The sequence below is a fragment of the Nicotiana sylvestris genome, chromosome 4 (assembly GCF_000393655.2).
Source record: "Nicotiana sylvestris chromosome 4, ASM39365v2, whole genome shotgun sequence".
Taxonomy (NCBI): Eukaryota; Viridiplantae; Streptophyta; class Magnoliopsida; order Solanales; family Solanaceae; genus Nicotiana; species Nicotiana sylvestris.
In genome coordinates, this window is record NC_091060.1 from 28,381,704 (window position 1) to 28,401,427 (window position 19,724).

A 19,724-nucleotide genomic window follows, 5' to 3' on the forward strand; every position below is an offset into this window, starting at 1 on the left:
AACCTTGTCCGACTAGATGGAATTACATGTATAAAAGTTTAGTTGATGCATATGAATTATAAAACCCAAAAATGCAATGTTTAATGCTCGTGTTGGTGGTGGTGATGATGATGATGATGATGATGATGATGATGATGATGATGAGCACCTTACAAATCATGATTGGACTAATGTTAAAATGCTTGTAGACTTTTTAGAACAATTTCATGTTGCTACAAATGAATTATCTGGGCAATATTATCCTACTATTTCTAACTATTTAGTTTATATTGCAGCACTTGCAGATTTGTTTACTCAATTTTCAGAGGGTGGGGTAATTTATCAACTTGCTATTAATTCTATGAAAGATAAGTTTAAAAAATATTTTTTTCTCTATCCCCCTCTATTTATGGTGTTGCTGCCATGTTAAATTCTACCATAAAATTAGGAGGTCCTCGCTTTTGGTATACAAATATTTATAGGGCTTTATCACTTTCAGATGAGGAATTTGCTACATTTGCAGATGCAAAAGCCTCAATTAAAATAAATGCTCAAACAATTTATAATGCTTATCAACTTGCCTTAGATCATGCTAGACCAAATGTTCCAACTCCTACTCCGTATAGTTCGCAATCATCTAAAAGAACTGCGGGCCTAAAAGTACTTAGTTCTTGGACAGAGTTCAGGGGTTTTCAAGTGATAATATTGATGATAGTTCACAACTAAATGAGCTTCAAGTTTATTTGTCACAGGGACTTGAATCAGAGAATCCCGACGGCTCCTTTGATGTTTTGGAATGGTGTAAGGTCAAAGAAAAATACTATCCGGTTCTTTCAAGGATGGCTCGAGATAGTTTAAGTAGTCAAGCTTCAACAGAGGCATCGGAGAGCGCTTTCAGTCAAGCGAGACTTCAAATCGGTGATCATAGAGCATCTATGAGGGAGAGCTTGGAAAAATCAGTACTCTTCAAAGATTGGATCCATTTGGAAAGAAGAAATTTTGGACTTGCTGAATCACAACCGGAGATAGACGAAGCTTAGGAAGAAATGCTAGCGGAACTTGCGCAGGATGCTGCTTCGCCCGGAAGCGGTAATGAACAAGCTTCTTTTCCGCCATCACCAACGGCAATTCCTCCGGACCTTGAAGGATTTATGAAATTTGTTAGAGATATTACATAGACTAATATGTAACTTGTATTTTAGCACATCTTCATTAGTTTTTTTCCTTTTAATGGTAGTATTAGTACCTTGTTTTGCTCACTCCATTGGGGGGAGGAAGACTAAAAAAGATATTGCCATTTTTTATTAATGTCGTAAGCTATATATATATATATATATATATGGATACATATAAGCAGAGGCGGATCCAGGATTTAGAGGCTCCGGGTGCCAAAATATTTGAACGTAGTCATAGTACAATTTACTAAATAGGGTATAAATTTAATTGGCTTGGTCTATTTGGATTTCGGTTCGGATTATTCATCTTTGGAGTTAATATAAACAAATCGATCGAGCAAAAAGATTACGTAATAATCATGATAACACGAAAAACAAGTATAAAAATTCAACTGGATTATGAATTTTGTACAAGAAAAAAGGCTTGTTATCATTTTAGCTACTTAAGGCAAAAATATATACTAATACGCACTCTAAAGATTAAGTAAGTCTACAGAGATTTTTCAATTTATATTTTTTATGAAAATTAATTCATTAGATATTATATACAATTGTCCTACTTTAGAGCAATCTGATAACAAAATAAATCCTGGAGAAAACAATTAATTTTTTATTATCTATTGATAAATCACGGAGTAGTTAGGAAAGTGAAACAAGGAGGATTTCTTTGAATAGATTTGTGAAAGAATTTTTTTCTTATATTTTCTGTTAAATGTTTAAGGAAAAAAAAGGAGAAAAAAAATCAAAATAAATTAATAACTTCAAAGAAAAAGTCAATAGGACCTACTAATAAACAAACAAGAGCCATACTAATAAACTAAAAAGAGCAATTAAGTAAAGAGAAAGAAGAGACAAAGGATCCTCATGTAATGGTTTTAAATGCACCAAACAAAAGTTTTTAACAATGACCTAGGCCAGATTCGAACCCCCACCATTGGGGTGAAAATGGTGGTGCCTTACTAGTGGCACCTTGAGCCATTTTGTTACTAAGGGTGCCACTTAAAATATTTGTATACATTCTTTCTATATATACATATATGTATACATACTATTGCATAGTCTCGGCCAAAGCTTGCGGGTGGCGTACCACCCCGTCCCTTACACGTAGATTCGTCCCTTAGATAAAAAAAATTCAAAAAAAAATAGTCCGAAACACTTAGGCCCGGCCCATTTAGCCCGGGGTCATGTGGACTTAGGCCCACAGTGGACCGGTTCCACCCTCCAGGACCGTTAAGCCCGGGACGCCAGAGCTCGGGACTGTTAGGCCCGGCCCATTTAGCTCATTTAGGCACGGGCCCGACCGAGAATACAACCTTAGGTACATTGTTAAGCTGCCATGCCAAAAGGAAAAATCCCCTTAAGGGATACATTGAATATAGGAAAGTTCCATCCAACTGATTAATATAGTACTTCACCAATCGAACGCAAAAAGCAACACGGAACACCATGTATCTTTTTGCTACAAGTGCTTTATCTCTATAAAGGAAGCAATGGTTTCAGATCTTCATTACATCAAAGAGAGAGAGAGACAAAAAAGAGGAGATTAATAGCCCGTTTGGCCAAGCTGCAAAAATCAGCTCATTTTGAGAAGTGTTTTTCTCAAAAGTACTTTTGGTGAGAAACAGTTTGTGTTTGACTTAGTTTGAAAAGCACTTCTGAGCAGCAATTAATGTTTTGCCAAGCTTTAAAAAACTGCTTCTAAGTGTATTTTTCTCAAAAGTGCTTCTCAAAAAAGTGCTATTGGAGAGAAACTATTTTTTTCTGCTTCTCCAAAACTGCTTCTGCTTCTTCTCAAAGGCATTTTTTTTCCTTCCAAAAGCTTGGCCAAACACCTTATTTTTTTACCAAACGTGCTTTTGGCAAAAAAAAACACTTTTGGCCAAACAGGCCATAAAAAAGAATGGCAAAATTGTTTATTAAGCAGGCACAACAGTACTCAAAGGGCAGGCCAAGTTACCCTGAAGAATTGTTCAATTTCATAGCTTCAAAAACCCCTTGTCATGACCTTGTTTGGGATGTTGGCACTGGTAGTGGCCAGGCTGCTCAATCTGTAAGTCTCTCTAATTCCTTTCATGTCTTCATCCCCTTACCCACCCTCCTGTAAATCTGCAAAAATTCCTTGCAGTCGGAATTTCGTTAAGGATATTTTAGATTTAATATATATGTACATAGAAAGTAATACCATATGACCTATATAATACTATAATATAATAACAACAACAAATCCAGTATAATCCCACAAGTGAAATTTGGTGAGGGTAGATAATATGCGGACATTACCTCTACACTGTATTTAGAGAGGCTGTTTCTAATAGACAGCCACGAGAAGCCTATATAATAGTATAATCTGAATATAATTTTTGGGCGAAGCTTATTCAACTAGACACCCTTCCATGGTTGTCGCCCTGCCGCTGTAATATATAGTCGCATAGAAAAAGGTAGAGACCTCTTTTTCTTAGAGAATGACACAATGGTTTTTCTCTTTTTCTAAATAGGCTAAGAGTGTACAACTGACCACCCTTCAATGGTTGTAGCTCCGCTCCTGTCTATTTAGAGAATTGACTAAACTGATAATTAGTTGCAAGAGTAGAGACCTCTGTTTCTTAGAGAATGGCACAATGTCTTTGTTTATCTTTTTCCAAATAGGCCTTGTGGGAAAACAAGAAATCTAGCATTTTTAACTTTTCACTGAAACAAGATTGTTAGAGTTCTTTATTATGAGGAACTAATCTTTAGCAGCTATTTTACATATCTAGACAGTTACAGGCACATAATACTACAATAAGAAGCATATATTTCCCCTGTTAAATTATGATATCCTAAAGTAAGAGTTCAAAAATAAGCATCCTTTAGTGTTCCAGCATAACTACTTGTTGTCCTAAATGCTCTTAAATTATTGTTTCTTTCAGTTAGCTAAGCTCTACAAGAATGTAATAGCCACAGACACAAGACCAAAGCAGCTTGAATTTGCCGTAAAGGTCCCTAATGTTCAATATATATGTACCTCTCCCAAGATGTCAATGGCCGAAATCGAAACCAAAATAGGAGCAGAGTCAAGTGTAGATTTGGTCACAGTAGCTCAAGCAATGCATTGGTTTGATCTTCCAACTTTTTATCAACAAGTAAAATGGTTACTCAAGAAACCAAATGGAGTAATAGCAGCTTGGTGTTACACTGTGCCAGAAGTAAACAATTCAGTGGATCCAATTTTTGAGAAATTTTACACAGTTGATGCTGGACCATATTGGGAATCTCCGAGAAAATTAGTGGATGAAAAGTATAAAACTAGTGACTTCCCATTTGAGACTATAAGTGGTTGTGATCACAATGGACCATTTGAGTTCAAGATTGAGAAAGTGATGGACTTGAATTCTTATTTCACATACTTGAAGTCATGGTCAGCTTATCAAACTGCAAAAGAAAAGGGTGTTGAGCTCTTGACTGATGATGTTGTTGAAAAATTCACAAGTGTTTGGAATGAAGATGGAGAGAGTCAGAAACCTGTGTCTTTCCCAATTTACTTGAGGATTGACAAAGTTGGAAATTTGTAATGAAAGTGAAATCAGTATTATTAGTTTCTCAATTTGTTGATTAGGGAATTTAGAATCTGCAGTTGATCATCAATTTTGTACTTTCTGCTGGCTATTTTCTAATAAAGTGTTTTAGTACAATTAAAAAATCTACATGTATTGCACAACTAACGTATAAGAATTGATGTTACAGGATGGAGTTATCTTAGCTCAGGAGATGGATGATATTGTTTCATCAAGATTGCTACTCCTACAAACTGTTCTATATTATCTTAGCTCAAGAGATGGGTGATAAAGTTACGGCCAGCGAGCGGTGGTCAGTTGGACACCCTTCACCAGAAAATTATACTTTGTCTTTAGGATCTGTCACAACCCAAAATTCAACCTGTTGTGATGGCGCCTATCATGGTACTAGGCAAGCCGACCGCTCAGACATTACCAACACTTCCAAATTTAAAGTATACTAGAACAGGTTTAAATAAGTGAAAATATCATAAAACGGGATAGAATGTCATAACTCAATACAAAAAAATTTCCCAAAACCAGCGTGTCATTGAGTACATGAGCATCTAAATGTGTTTGTATACTGTAACGAAGGCTGAGATATGATATGCAATGATGAATGCGACTGAGTAGATGACATCAATTAACCAAACCACTCAACAACAAAGATCGACCACTGTGGGTCCCAATAGTACCAGCTTATAGCCTAAACATGTTTTCTAGCATAAATTACAGCTCAAGTGCTCTATCACATTGAGTACATTAATAATGTCCGGATAAGATAGCTACATAGTTCCATAAAATCGACTAGATCACAATTACTACGGTGCAATCCCACACCTGTCACCTAGTATGCGTGTCACCTCAACACCAATCACATAACACGTAAATCTAGATTTCATATCCTCATAACCAAGTTTAGAAGTGTTACCTCAAACCGTGCAAACCTCTACTCTAACAAGACCTTGCTTTGCAAAACGGCCTCCGAATGCCTGGAATCTTGCTACAAAAAATTTGATACAATCAACACGAGCTAAAAGTATTACATCCCGTACCTTAGCATTAAGATATATCGTAAGTAAATCCACATGAGTACGAAAGAGATTATGTCTATTAGGAGGTTACCGAGGGTTTAAGACATTGTTATTGTAAGTACCCCATTTTTCGATTGCTATTACATTTGTTTGGTCGGGAGTTATAATTCTAGTTTTTAAATAGAGATAAGTGGTCCTATTAGTAAAGTTAATATTCGGCTGAATTTTAGAACTTAAAAAGAAAAAAGAAAAGCTAGTCCTAGATTTTCTTTTCCTAGTGTAATATTCAGGAAGTAATAAACAGTGAAGAGAAAGAAGTTTTGATCTAATAAAGTGGTCAACATTTTAGAATGGACTAACGAAGTAGGACGGCGATGAATCACATTGAAGTTATTATATCTATTTTCTTCCGGATAAAGGAGTGCATCTTTTTTATATTGTCTCAATTTAGAATTGAAGTGATGGATAGAAAAATGAGGTTTAACACACACAGAAGAACAAGGAGAGTGCTGATTCATTTGCTCTGCAAACATATATTTCTGAGTCTATGTATGCATATTGAATCTATAATGAAACGTTTTTGTAAAAAAGAAAAAGTTCGAAAAATATAATTTTATATAGTTATTAATATTACTACTTTCAAATATGTTTTAAATTATACACATAATATAAGAAAGTTTATAAAAGAGATTTTCTTTATTGTAAAGATATGAATTATTTTTTTCACAAGAAAAGAAGGCTATATTTTTACCATTTTACGAATTAAACGTACGAGAATTTTTACACTTTATAAGGGACTAGGAAAATTATAAGTTAAGAAAATATATGTTTTGTTACATAGATATTTTAATAAAATAATAGTGTATATCGATTTTAAATGGTACCACATGGCTACGACAGTAGGGTATATATAAAGTGTCTTAAAAAGTAAGTAGTATTTTAAGTAATTTGAGATAATTTTTAATTGCGTGGACATTAATCCACGTGTAAGAAGCTAGAATGAGTAATCACCCTTTAGTAGGTGCACGTGGACACAATATTACAGTCAATTCTCTACACTAATTGACACCTAGAGCAAAATCCAAAGAAGCCTAGAATTGTTCTTTAAAACACGCTTGTTTTTTTTCCCTTTGGATGACCATTTTTGATAACAATATTATTTGTACTTTTCTCACCACATTGAGCTAGTTTCCCTACTGCTTCGAATATCTGCTCCATATAGTAGAATAGGTGTTAACATCTCTGCGTCCCCCAACACAATTAAAAGAGATAAAAGTAAGCAACAAGAATCACAACATCTTGCAAGTTCGTCACAATTGTTTGTCACATTATGTTGAGCTTGGCAGGTGCTTAATTGTGGAAGCAGACATGTGAAATTATTTTATATTTATGGTACCTCCAAAAGGATAAATGGAAATTCTCTCTTGTCTCTTCATTTGGTAGTTAGCAGGAATGGAGAGTTGGAATTAGCAGATTATATGTCTAAATTGAAAGCAATTTTATCCCTGAGTGCAGTCTCATGCACATTTGGAATAACCACCTAGGTTGGTGGGGATCAAGTATTTAACTAACAATGGAGATCTAATCATTTCATTACTACAAATTATATGGTAAAGCTTTTTCAGGAGGAAAGGGGAAGAAGAGAGAATCAAGTTGCTTTATACACCTACTTCTCTCCAAATTGCTGATATCCTAACAAAAGCACAGTCTCAATCACTACTAGAAATCCGGAAAAAACGACCAAAATTTAGTGACCAAAGTTAGTATGTGGGAAAAAGCAACCAAAGTTGGTCGCTAAACTAGAGAAAATAATAAAATAAATAAAAGAAACAAAATAGCGACCAAGGTTGGTCACTACTTGGTCGTTATATTAGTCAAAATGTTGACTGGACTGGTCAGACTTTCTTGGTCAAACATTTACTGAGATTAGTGACCAATGTTTGTCGCTAAAGTGGAACCCACTTACAAAATTTTAATAATTATATTATTATTTTAAAAAAATTATAAAATATAAATATATATAATATAAAAATTGCGACCAACGTTGGTCGCAACTTAAAGGGTAGGAAGATACCGTCCAACTTTGGTCGCTTAAATGGGACCCAGTTATACAATTTTAATAATTATATTATTAATTTAAATATTATATGAAATATAATTAAATCTGATTTAAATATAGCGACCAACTTTGGTCGCTAAACTAAATTCTTGAATAAATAGCGACCAAAGTTGGTCTCTATTCAGGTCAACAATGGTCAAAATTAAAAATCACTTTTGTATTTACTATCTAAATAATATAAATGTAAGTCGTTAATACTTTTGTAATATAAGGGATGAATAGTACTACGAATCGTTAATAGTACTATGAATAATACTATGCATTAAGTATAAGTGTATCAGATAATACTGTATCGAATATAGCTTATATATATATAATATATATACTTACGCTATACTATGCACTAAGTATAAGTGTATTAAGTACTACTTGTGAGCACGTGATTTTTGTTCTACGCAACAATCACTCCAAAAGAAATAAAAATAATAGCAAATGGTCTTGCTGTACAATTTTTTACGTGACATTTCGTTAGTTATTTGTAATTTTGTCCATTTTTTATTTTTTATCAAACAAAATACAAAAAATGTGTGTCATGTGTAGTTGAATCATAGTCCGGTTATTAAAAGGAAAATCACGAAATATGCATGTTTTGTCGTATTTGTCGCCTTGGTGATTTTACCCATTTTTTATATCTTTGATATGTGTGTAATAATTGTATTAAGTGTTTAATTAATGGGGTTTAATTTTGTTTAATTAGGTTTTTGTTTTAAAATTAAAAATAAAAGAAAAAAGAGTGCAAAATTGGCCTGAAATCAAGTTTGGGCCTGTTTCCCATTTAAAATCTGAGGCCCAAATCGAGCCCAAAACGTGTGTTTGGCCCGGTCCAGACCAGCTGACCTCAGGGGCGTCCAAACGACGTAGTTTTGATCTAGTCTGATCTGGGCCGTTGATCTCAGAATGATCAACGACCAAGATCACATCCCCCGTACCCACGTATAGATCCGACCCGTTCAACCTTGGTCCAACCCAGCCCCGTGCAATTGAAACGACACCGTTTCCCTTTAGTAGATAGATCACAGCCATTGATCATCAACAATCCAACGGCCAACATCCAATTACTCACCCCGTATATAAACCCTTCCCCCTTCACCCCGCGCCTAAGCCAAACCCCCCATGCCTCAGTCATCCCCTTCACAGACTCAAAACCCCGGAACCCTAAGAGCCGCCCCCTTTCCCTTCGCCATTAAACCCGGCGGCATGGACGCCGGTGACCCCCACCTTAACACCATAGGACCGTCTCACCACCCTGAACATAGATCTGTTGCCCTTTTGACTCGAATCCCCTCCCACCTTTTCGAATCTTCATTTGAAGATTCGAGTCGGACCTCGACTTACATCGATCTACCCCAGCTTCACACCAGACAGTCCCCGGACCTCCCTCGTGACCAAACCACGCTTGGTTTGGTTCGAATCTAACCGTGGAAACCCAAATCCCAAATCTGCCATCTAGGAACCCTAGAAACCCCGAGCCTGGTCTGTGTCCGTTTGAGCCAAGTGATTAGGGTCTAATGGACCTTAATCGAAGTGTTCTCAGTTGAGAACACTTCGATTAAAGTCCGTTCAACCCCAAGAAGGGTCTATTCAAATTCGAGCTAAGTCTTTCTGATTTTTTAAGGCTTTAAGGTAAGCTTGTTTTTCTTTTTCTTTATTCAGTTCATGTGTTTGTTAAAGGTCTGTTCGTATGGCCAAACGTCTTGTTTAATTTGTTTTTTTGAATTTTTATCAACTGTTTGTTGCCCACCTTGCCCAGACCTCTGTATTCGGTCAAATTTTTCTTTATTCACTGATAATGTGTGTGTATGTAAACTGCATAATCGACTGAATTGAAATTGTTTGAGTAATCAATTCCCAAGGTCATCTCTGTTTTGACAATGCAATCTGAACCCTTTGTGCAATACTGTTTGATTCCAATCCTTGGTTGTTGATTGTATATATTATAATTAGTATAGTCGATTTGATACGTGTCGTCGAATAGTTTCAGTTGTTTGAATGATAACAATTTGATCTGTTTCTTGCTGAACATTGTTTAAATCAAATTGAGAATCGAGTATAGCTACTTATAGTTGTTAATTTGAATCGGAAATCTAAGGATTTGGTTTGTAGTTGCAGTCTGAATTGGTGGCATGTGTACTCGTGCACAACATGTGCATAAAGGCCCTTTTAGAGATTAAAATAACTTCACAGCATATGCTGTCAGGTTATATTCTTGCTGCCCATGTCTGCTTTTAGTTTAATAAGCTGATTAAAAGGACTGTCACGGAATATCATGGGAGGGTTCCTAATTTTAAATATTGGAGTAAAAAAAACAGCAAGAAAGGAGGGGGTTCTGATGTGTTTGACAGACTAAAAGGGCTGATGTTAGGCTATAAAAAGGGGAGAACTGCCATTAGTTGAGGGAGGAAAAAATTTAGACTGATTTTGAGAGAGGATATATACAGATAGAGAGAGAGCAAGAAATAAAAAACATACAGAAAAATCAGAAACTGTTTCTTCCTATTGTTGTTTGGATTTCATTTGTTGTCAATCTGTTGAGCAGTACTGATTCTTCCAAGTCTCAATTGAGATTACTGGTGGTGTGTTGCATTAGTTTATTCTTGGAGTTGTTCTGTCTGGAGTTCTGTTTCTACTACACTGCCTACTGCTTTCGTGTAGCTATTTTCATCGGCCGTAGTTGCATCTTGCACTGGGATTTGTTCTGTTATTACCAGTTGTTACTGCTGCTGTTTCTGTTGCCACTGTTACTCTACTGACTTCTCTTCTTCTTCAACTGTAAACACTTCCAGGTACACACTTCTGAAACCATGTGTTGTTGAAAGCTTGAAGTTTTTGAAGCAGAAATAAAGAAATGAATGTTGTTTACTTCACAATGCTTGTGTTCAAAATATAGCCATAGGTTGAATGATAAGTTGGCCTGTATTTGTTTAACTTCATTCCAAACTGAAACTGCTCTGTATGAATTAACACACATCCTAATTGAGATTGAGCTATTAGATAGTATTGTTGTTAGATCAGATGTATTTCCATGTGTGTAACCATTGGGTTTGATTTAGTGGTGACAGCATAACATAGAATCATGGCAAGCATCTGTATGTACTCTTGTCTAGACCTCTGAACTGTCAAATCTGTTATATCTTGTCCCATTTGATTTCAAGATAAATGTATTCCAAACAAATTCTCATGTGGTGTTACGTTAACAGGTTAGCCATGTACGCCAACTCTTTTGTTAGATTCCTTGTTTCGATATAGATTCATTGTTTCGAAATAATGCGACAATTTTGAGGAAAACTAATTTAATAGGCCTGAGTTTGGGTAAGAGGTTTTGGCGCTTAGATCAAAATAAATTCCCATTGGTAGTAGCTTATAGTAGTCAATGTTGTTAATTTGTTTAAAAGGCCAGTTTGAATTAAAATGGGACAGACGCCTATGGTGAGTTTAGGCATGATATTTGTCTTGTATGAAAGCAGTTTTTCTTTGTACAAACTCGGTCGCAATTTTCCATTCGCATTAGCCGTAAACTAATAATTAATAAGTTACGTTTTTAGCATGTAATTAATTAAGAGATTTTCTTTTATTTTAGAGACGAACTTAATAGGAAAATATAGTCACTGTAGGTTTATCCTTTTAAATAAAAATGAGACGAGCCTCGACAAACAAAAATGCACAAGCTGCGGGGCCCTCTAAATGTATATATTAAAATACTTAGAATTCGGGACAGGCCGTTTAGCGAATTTTACGGCCTTCCCAAAATAACAATACGCTAGTTGCTTTAGGCGCACCTTTAATAATTTAACCTTCTTAAACACGGGTGCACATTGATGTGACCCAAATCCAAATCTCAACGGAGTCAAAATGTGTCGACGACCACGGGTGCATTGATTGTGACGTGGTTCGAGATGCATTTTCACGACGTTGCAATTCTATAAAAATAAATGATAATAATAAAAGCGGTTTAAACTTAATAAAAGCACATAAGTCACAACATGTATTTAAATCAGATATTTAGCCATTATAACAATTTAAGCGACCGTGCTAGAACCACGGGATTCGAGGGTGCCTAACACCTTCCCTCGGGTCAACAGAATTCCTTACTTAGAATTTCTGGTTCGCAAACTTCATTTGGAAAAGTCGAAAATTTCCTCGATTTGGGATTCAAGATAAACCGGTGACTTGGGACACCAAAAGCCAAACCTTTCCCAAGTGGCGACTCTGAATTAAATAAATAATTGCATTTCGAATATTGTCACTTAAATTGGAAAAACTCCCTCACGCATTTAACCCTTCGGGGCGGGCGCGCAAAAAGGTGGTGTGACAGCTCTGGCGACTCCGCTGGGAACTGTAACCCAGAACCACTGGTTCAGGGTTCAAGAATTCGAGCTTAGAATAATTTTTATATTTGGCTTTATTATCTGATATTTATTACATGTTTTGACATAACCTGTTGAATGTTGTCTTTTACCGCTTTGATATTATCTGAACTGTATATAAACTGTGCCGAAACCTTTGTCTCTTCACCTCTGGGGATGTGCTTACTGGTTGAGACTCCCTATTCTGTTAGTGTCAATACCCGAAATAAGAAAGAGGACGGATAAGTTACGAAGCCGGATGGCCTTTTGGTTCCCGGTAAGTTGCCCCTCCTCGACTCGAGTTGTCCGCTCGGGTACATAGTCTAGAACATCTACCCAGGTTATAAACTTAGTATAACGAAACCTCATGCCGGATCCCTAGTAGGAACGCTTATCTGCATCATGTTGCATTTGACATAGGGGACTCAACACAGGGGTTGGGTCCGTCTAGGACAGGCAACCTGAAATGAAAAGACCATCCTGCTGCATCCCGTTTGTTTTGCGCATCTATTTGCTTCGGATCTGCATGCTGACTGGTTTCCAAAGAAGTTTCAAAAAAGAATAGCAGCGTAGGGAGATAATTACTTATTTTTGGGAAAAAATAAAACCAATGTCCAAGTAATGTTGAAACCTCGCCGAAATTTTCTTAGAAAAAAAAAAGAAAAATGAAAATAAATTTTGTCTTTTAGTTTCGATTTATTCCTTTTAACCACTTTCAAAATCCAAAATGTATATAAAAATAAAATAAAAAACAAAGAAAAAAAAATCAAAAAAAAAATTTTGGTTTCATTTGTAGTATCTCTTTAAAAGATTTTCGAAATTTCAAAAAAATGAAAAAAAAGGGTTTAAATGTACAAAGATCTCCTTAGTCTCTTGTTCAAAAAAATATATAAAATAAAATAAAGATATGTATAAAAATAGTTATTCCTCTTTTCTTTAAAAGATTTTATTTGTTTCCCCTATTTCTGACCGAACTACGCCGGTTTGATTCTCACCGGATGTGAGATACGTAGGCAACCCCCATCGGGTTTAACCCCACCTTTTGCTAAAAATAGCCGAAACCAAAAAAAAATAAAATAAAATAAAAAAATAAAAAAATAATTTTGACAAATGTCGCCACTTGTGTAAAGAGTCGGGTGAGGCCGTTTTTGTAAAAACAGCCGAATGTTCCCAAGCGGGACGCCGGAAGGTTGACATTGCATAAACGGCCATCTTCGGTCTTCATTTTTGATCGGTTGGTCCTCGCAGCTTTAGAGTCTTTATTCGAAGTACTAAAAGGCCGCATTTTTGAAATCGAGTTCGTCGTTTTGAAAAAATAAAAAAAGATCTTGGAAAAAAATCCAGATAGTTTTATTTTGAGTCTAATAAAAGTCTTCTGTTTAGCATAATCACCCTAATAAATGTGCAGGATGAGCACGATACAAAACGAACCCTTTTCAATAATGACCAAGATCCCTTTTGAGTTGCGACTATGGTGGAACGACTTAGGCAAGGAGGGGAAAGACAAAGTAAGGAAATATCTGAAAGATCTCCCGGATTTACTAGACATTCAGCCTCGGGGTGATATTATCAGATCACTAGTCACTTGCTAGGATTCAGCGCACAATGTGTTTCGTTTCTCAGACTTTGAGCTCACCCCGACGTTGGAAGAAATAGCAGGATACATTGGAGGGGATGAAGCTCCATTAAGGTTCAAATACTTGATTGCACCTAGGGCCGTCACAGTACACCGGTTTCTGGATTTCCTAAAAATACCCCGAACATTTCACCATCCAGATCTTGCCAAAGGTTTCTGCAGTCTCCACCTCATGTATGCTAGATACGGCCACGAGAGCGGGTTCAATAAGCCAGATTTCAAACTATGTAGTAGAGGCAACCGACAAAAGTGGGACGAACACAGGCTTTTAGCTTTTATGACAGCCTTTTTGGGTCTTATAGTGTTTCCAAGGAAAGACGGAAACATCGATCTAAAAGTAACTGGGGTCGTCAGTACTTTGCTCACCCAAGATAAAAGTACTCTGGCACCTATGATTATGGCTGACATTTTCCGGGCTCTCACTGCTTGCCGAGCCGGGGCCGACTTTTTCGAAGGATGTAACCTACTGTTGCAAATGTGGATGACCGATCATTTATGCCACCGCTCCTCTCTCTTGGGTTACGGTTCGCCCGAGAAAACTTGTATTGGAGAATTCTACACAAGAGTCAAAGGATTCAATCTACCCGAGGGAGTCACAGCATGGACTTCATTTCTCCGAACTCTCACTGCCAACCAAATCCAGTGGACGCTCGGATGGTTGCCCGTTGAGGAAATCTTATACATGCCGGCAACCGGGCCCTATTTTCTGTTAATGGGACTTAAAAGCATCCAACCCTATGCACCATATCGGGTTTTAAGGCAACTTGGGAGGTATCAAATAGTACCAAAAGATGAAGATCTGAGTATTCAAGTGATTGAAATCAGCCCGGATGGTCATTTCCCCGAAGAGGGAGTTCGCCAAATCTGGAGTGAGTGCCAACATCTGACAGCAAACACTTGTGTGAGGGATACTGCAAAAGGGGAAGTTGCCCCAGGGTATCACTCTTGGTTCAGAGGTGACCTGTCCTACGAGAGACCAGCTAAGAGACCTCATCTCAAAGATTTCGTGGAGTCATCCCAAGGGCAATGGGACTGGTTAGCAAAAGAAAAGGGGTATCGGGCGGAGATCGGTGATTTGAAGCTACAAATTGACAGTCTGAAATTCAATAACAGCATACACATCGCTGCGGATCGGGGCAAAAGGAATAGATTGATCCAAGAGAATGAAGAACTTAAGGCCCAAGTCCAAGAATTGAGATTGGCTCTTGATGAACAGCCCAGAAGTCGATCAGACAAGCAATTGATAAAAGGTTTGAAAAGAGAAGTCAGGGAATGGCGAGATGGTTTAGAAGAATCTGAAAATGTCATGGCAGAACTCAAAGCACAGTGGGGTACAAGAACAGATAAGCATCGTCGATACTTGAACCAATTGAAACGTGACCACGAGAAAACTATCGCTAAAATGAAGAAAGAGATGGCTACGCTTCAGGTTAAAGCAGCTAAACAGGCCGAGGATTTCCAATTTGAGAGCAGACACTATTATGACCTGTTGGCCCAAATGAAGACAGAAGTGCGGCAACTGAAGAATCGGCATATACAAGATTCTCAGGTTTTAAAAATGTGCAGTGATCAGATGAAACGCCTGCTCATAGAAAAGAAACAAACCAGAGATAGGATCAGGACCATTGCCCACGCCATCATCAGACGATGTCTACGTTGTGAGAACATGCCCAGTGTTACCATTCTCTCGGCAGTGATGAGTTATGTCAAGCAGACCATGCATGAGTTGGAGCAACTTGAAAGGGATCTCACACCTAGGACCGCGGCGAGGCCGAATGATGCCCCGCGGGCACAGATTTTCAAAACCATAATGTATTCATAGGTCGAGTCTATATTAAACATCTTCTGTCCATCTTTTCACATCAGGGTGTTCTAGTCTGTTTGAGTCTATATTTATTTTTTAAGTTTTGTTTTTCCTTTTTCGAAATATTGCTTGTAACAGATCATTTCAGTAATAAAATGTGTGTTTATTTTACGTTCATCTATTTTTGAACTACGTAATGATCTGATTCACGTGGCATCGTGATACGTAGGAAATCCTCATCGGATCCGGTCGCGGTTTAACCAAAGAGAAAAATTGAAAAAAAAAATTGAAAAAAGGGAAAATAATAAAAGGGAAGCCTAAAAAAGAATGTCGGAATGACGCATGCTTTCGTCGCAAACATGTAGGAATCCATTTAACTGTATAGGTGCATCATGCCCCAACGTGAGATTGCCTATATGTTATTTAATCCGAATTAACCGTTCGTTTGTCGTTGAGTTCCTCCAGGTTTTTGGAAAAGACGGTTGGTTTGGTGAAAGTCTGGCCTCGCACTCATACTTCACGAGGTCAAAAGGGAGTGTTCAATTACCTGTTATTAAGGCAAGAGGCGGTACTCACACTTATTTCACAAGGTCCAAAGGAAGCATAGAAATGTCTGCAGAAATTCCTTTACCAACAGTTCCTGTTTCCGAGGAGAGTTCGATCTCGGCTGTCCTCACGCCCGAGTCCGCAACTGCGGAGGAAAATAGAATCCTGCGGCTCCGCATGTTGGAAATGCTGGACGACTGGAATAACGGAAAAGAGCCATCAAGCGTCGTCCCTGGATTCCCTGAATTATTTTCCAGGACAAGCGGGACTTCTAATGTCCCCATAAGCTATCCTGCCACTTCATTCGGGTACCCAGCCATCTCGGCCTTCTCTGCTGGATCGCCCTCTGATTCTCATCCCCGAGTGTCAACAACGAATGTAAACACAAACATCTTTACTGCACCACCTTGCCCGATCACGGCACAACCTGCTGCATACAAGCCGAATTTTGACTCGTCCTCGTTTGCATTCCAAACACCATCTTTCTCAATGGAACCAACTCGGTTCGCCACCAGCACTTTTCCTCCACAGCCTCAGTGCGAGCTTGCACCTGGGCAGGATCAGAACCCCATAATTGCTGAACAAAATGAGATGGCCAAAAGGATGAGAAGCCTTGAACAGAGTTTGAAGAACATGCAAGGTTTGAGCGGACAGAAAAACGTCTCTTACACCGACCTATGCATGTTCCCTCACGTGCACCTATCAGTGGGTTTCAAGACCCCAAAGTTTGAGAAGTACGACGGGCACGGTGACCCCATTTCTCACCTCAAGAAATATTGCAACCAATTGCGGGGAGCCGGCGGAAAAGAGGAATTGCTAATGGCATATTTCGGGGAAAGTCTGGTAGGAATAGCATCGGAATGGTACATGGACCAAGACATGTCCCGATGACATATATGGGATGATCTCGCTAGAGATTTTGTGAGACAATTCCAGTATAACATTGACATCGCACCAGACCGAAATTCTCTGTCAAACTTGAAGAAGAAACCTTCAAAAAGCTTCAGAGAGTATGCTATTAAGTGGCGCGAGCAGGCGTCGAGGGTGAAGCCTCCCATGGATGAGGTGGAAATGGTCACTACTTTTCTCCAGACTCAAGAGTCGGACTATTTCCAAAACATGATGTCAGCCATGGGAAAGCCGTTTGCAGAAGCGATTAAGATTGGAGAGATGGTGGAAAATGGGCTAAAAACGGGTAGGATTTTGAGTCAAGCAGCCATAAGGGCAACCTCCCAAGCCGTCCAAAGCGGGTCTGGAGGAATGGCAAGAGGGAAGAAAAACGAGGAAACGGCTATGGCAGCATCAGAAACAAAGGAATATCGTAATCCCAGGCCCCGTTTTCCAGAAAGGACTCCACAACACTACTACCCCCACCAAAACATGGCATATGCTCCTCAACCGTACATGGTTATGAACACCCAGCCTTATGTCCATCCGCCACAACAAGCCAACCGAGGCCAAGCTCCACCTCCCAGAAATCAGCCTCCATACCGCAACCACTACAACCCACAGCCTCCTCAAAATAATTTCCGCCCTCAGGAACCACCTAGAAGGCGGACTTTCACGCCCATCGGTGAGCCATACTCTACTTTGTTCCCGAAGTTAGTCCAGTTGGGTTTCCTGCAGCCAGTCCCTCAGACAAGGCACAACCCGGCATCACCTTCTTACAAAGCCGGTGTCAGATGCGCCTATCATTCAGGGGCCGAGGGGCACGATACAAATGACTGCTGGTCATTGAAAAGAGTGGTCAAGAATTTAATAAAGCAGGGGAAAATAGTGCTAAGGGACGAGGAGGTCCCGAATGTGACTAACAATCCATTACCCGCTCACAATAATGGGCCGCTGATCGGAATGATTTGCGAAGACAAAGAATTTGACCCTGCTTTAAAATCTATAATCGCCATTGTCGACGCAGGGAAAAAGCCTGAAACAGCCCAGAAACTAGAAAAAGGGGAAAAGGCTAGTACTGCAGAGTGCGAGCCCGAAAAGAAGGTGGAGAAGAAGGCGGTGCCTGTGAAGAATGGAGTTCTTTACATCCCACGAGGTCAAGCAGAGAAGCCGCGGAGCTTCGAGGTCAAAAGGGCAAAGCCTATGTACGTACCGAAAGGGTCCTATGTGGTCTGGGGGACGATTCAACCACCTCGGCTGAATGAGCCAGTGGTTATCGGACGCGTGCCACAAAAGCCGATGACAAACCCGTCCACAGTACCTTGGAACTATCAGAGGACGTTGGTAACGTACAAAGGTAAAGAAGTCACAGGAGAACTTCCGGAAAATACTTTCATTAGAAGGTATTCAAATACCCAAGAGCTGAACAACGCCACACGGAGACGCTTCCCACCAAAGAAGCCTGTAAGCGTTGAAGAAGCGGAATTTTTCTTCCAACAAATGAAAATGCCAGACTACGAAGTAGTAGATCAACTGCGCAAGTGCCCTGAGCAAGTGTCCATGCTATCTCTGCTAATGAGGTCAACCGAGCATCAAAAGATCTTACTCAAGACCTTGAATGAAGCATACGTACCAGTAGAAACCTCAGTTGAACAATTGGAACGGATGACGGAGAGGTTCTTTGCCATCAACCAAGTCTCTTTCAGCAAGAACGATCTACCCCCAGAGGGAGCGGCACACAACAAAGCCCTGCATCTAACAGTTAAATGCGAAGGCTACTACGTCAAGCGGGTAATGTTGGATGGGGGTTCAGGTGTTGACATTTGTCCGCTCTCCACGCTACAGGGAATGGAAATTGGGATCGGAAGAATCCGCCCCAATAATGTCTGCGTGAGGGCTTTTAACGGCATCAAGAGAGACACCCTTGGGGAAATAGATTTGATTTTGACCATAGGGCCAGTAGAGTTTGAGGTAACTTTCCAAGTGCTTGACATGGATACGTCCTACAATTTCCTCCTTGGCAGACCTTGGATTCATGCGGCAGGAGCTGTGCCTTCCACTCTTCATCAGATGGTGAAGTTTGAGTACGAAGACCGAGAGATCGTGGTCCATGGAGAAGACGAGCATGCTATTTATCGGGACCCATCCACCCCATATCTTGAACCAAGAGAAGAGAGCAAACACACGGTCTATCAAACTTTCGAGATTGTGTTAGCAGAGCAGCATGAAGAGGGAAAACCTTGCCCCCAACCTTTCTTGTCCAACGCCTCGGTTATGGTGGCTAAAGAGATGATCCGGCATGGATTCAGGCCAGGGAAAGGGCTCGGACGAACATTGCAGGGAATAACGGAACCCAACACCCTGCCTTCCGCCAAAAAACTTTTTGGGATGGGTTTTCAACCCACTCCAGAAGATGAAGAATGGGCGAAGAAAAGGAAGAATAAGGGGTGGAAATTGCCTCGGCCACTGCCAGATTTATATGAAACTTTCGTCGGACCAAGATACACTGAAGAAGAAGAAGAAGACGAGGTTTTCACGGCTGAGGAAATCGAGGAGATATGTGGGGCAATGAGAGAAATGCTCTACGAGGCTCACATGGTTCAACCAGGAGAAGGCACCGGCACTGCCGAAATACTATATATGGGGCAAAACGCCAAACTCCGAAAC

General features: G+C 39.2%; 1 protein-coding gene across 1 annotated transcript; it reads left to right on the forward strand.

Annotated features, from left to right (window-relative positions):
• Positions 1-2,604: 2,604 nt before the first annotated feature.
• LOC104224469 (uncharacterized) lies at positions 2,605-4,833 on the forward strand. Its single transcript, XM_009776138.2, has 2 exons — positions 2,605-3,204; positions 4,064-4,833. The coding sequence occupies exons 1-2, from the start codon at positions 3,055-3,057 to the stop codon at positions 4,703-4,705; spliced, it is 792 nt and encodes a 263-aa protein (XP_009774440.1). The 5' UTR covers positions 2,605-3,054; the 3' UTR covers positions 4,706-4,833.
• The last annotated feature ends 14,891 nt before the right edge of the window (positions 4,834-19,724 follow it).

What these genes read in the sequence shown, in the direction of transcription:
- LOC104224469 (XM_009776138.2), top strand. Translation starts at nt 3,055, where the DNA reads ATGGCAAAATTGTTTATTAAGCAGGCACAACAGTACTCAAAGGGCAGG. An exon ending in GTGGCCAGGCTGCTCAATCT is followed by an intron (nt 3,205 to 4,063) that starts GTAAGTCTCTCT and finishes TGTTTCTTTCAG; the next exon opens with TTAGCTAAGCTCTACAAGAA.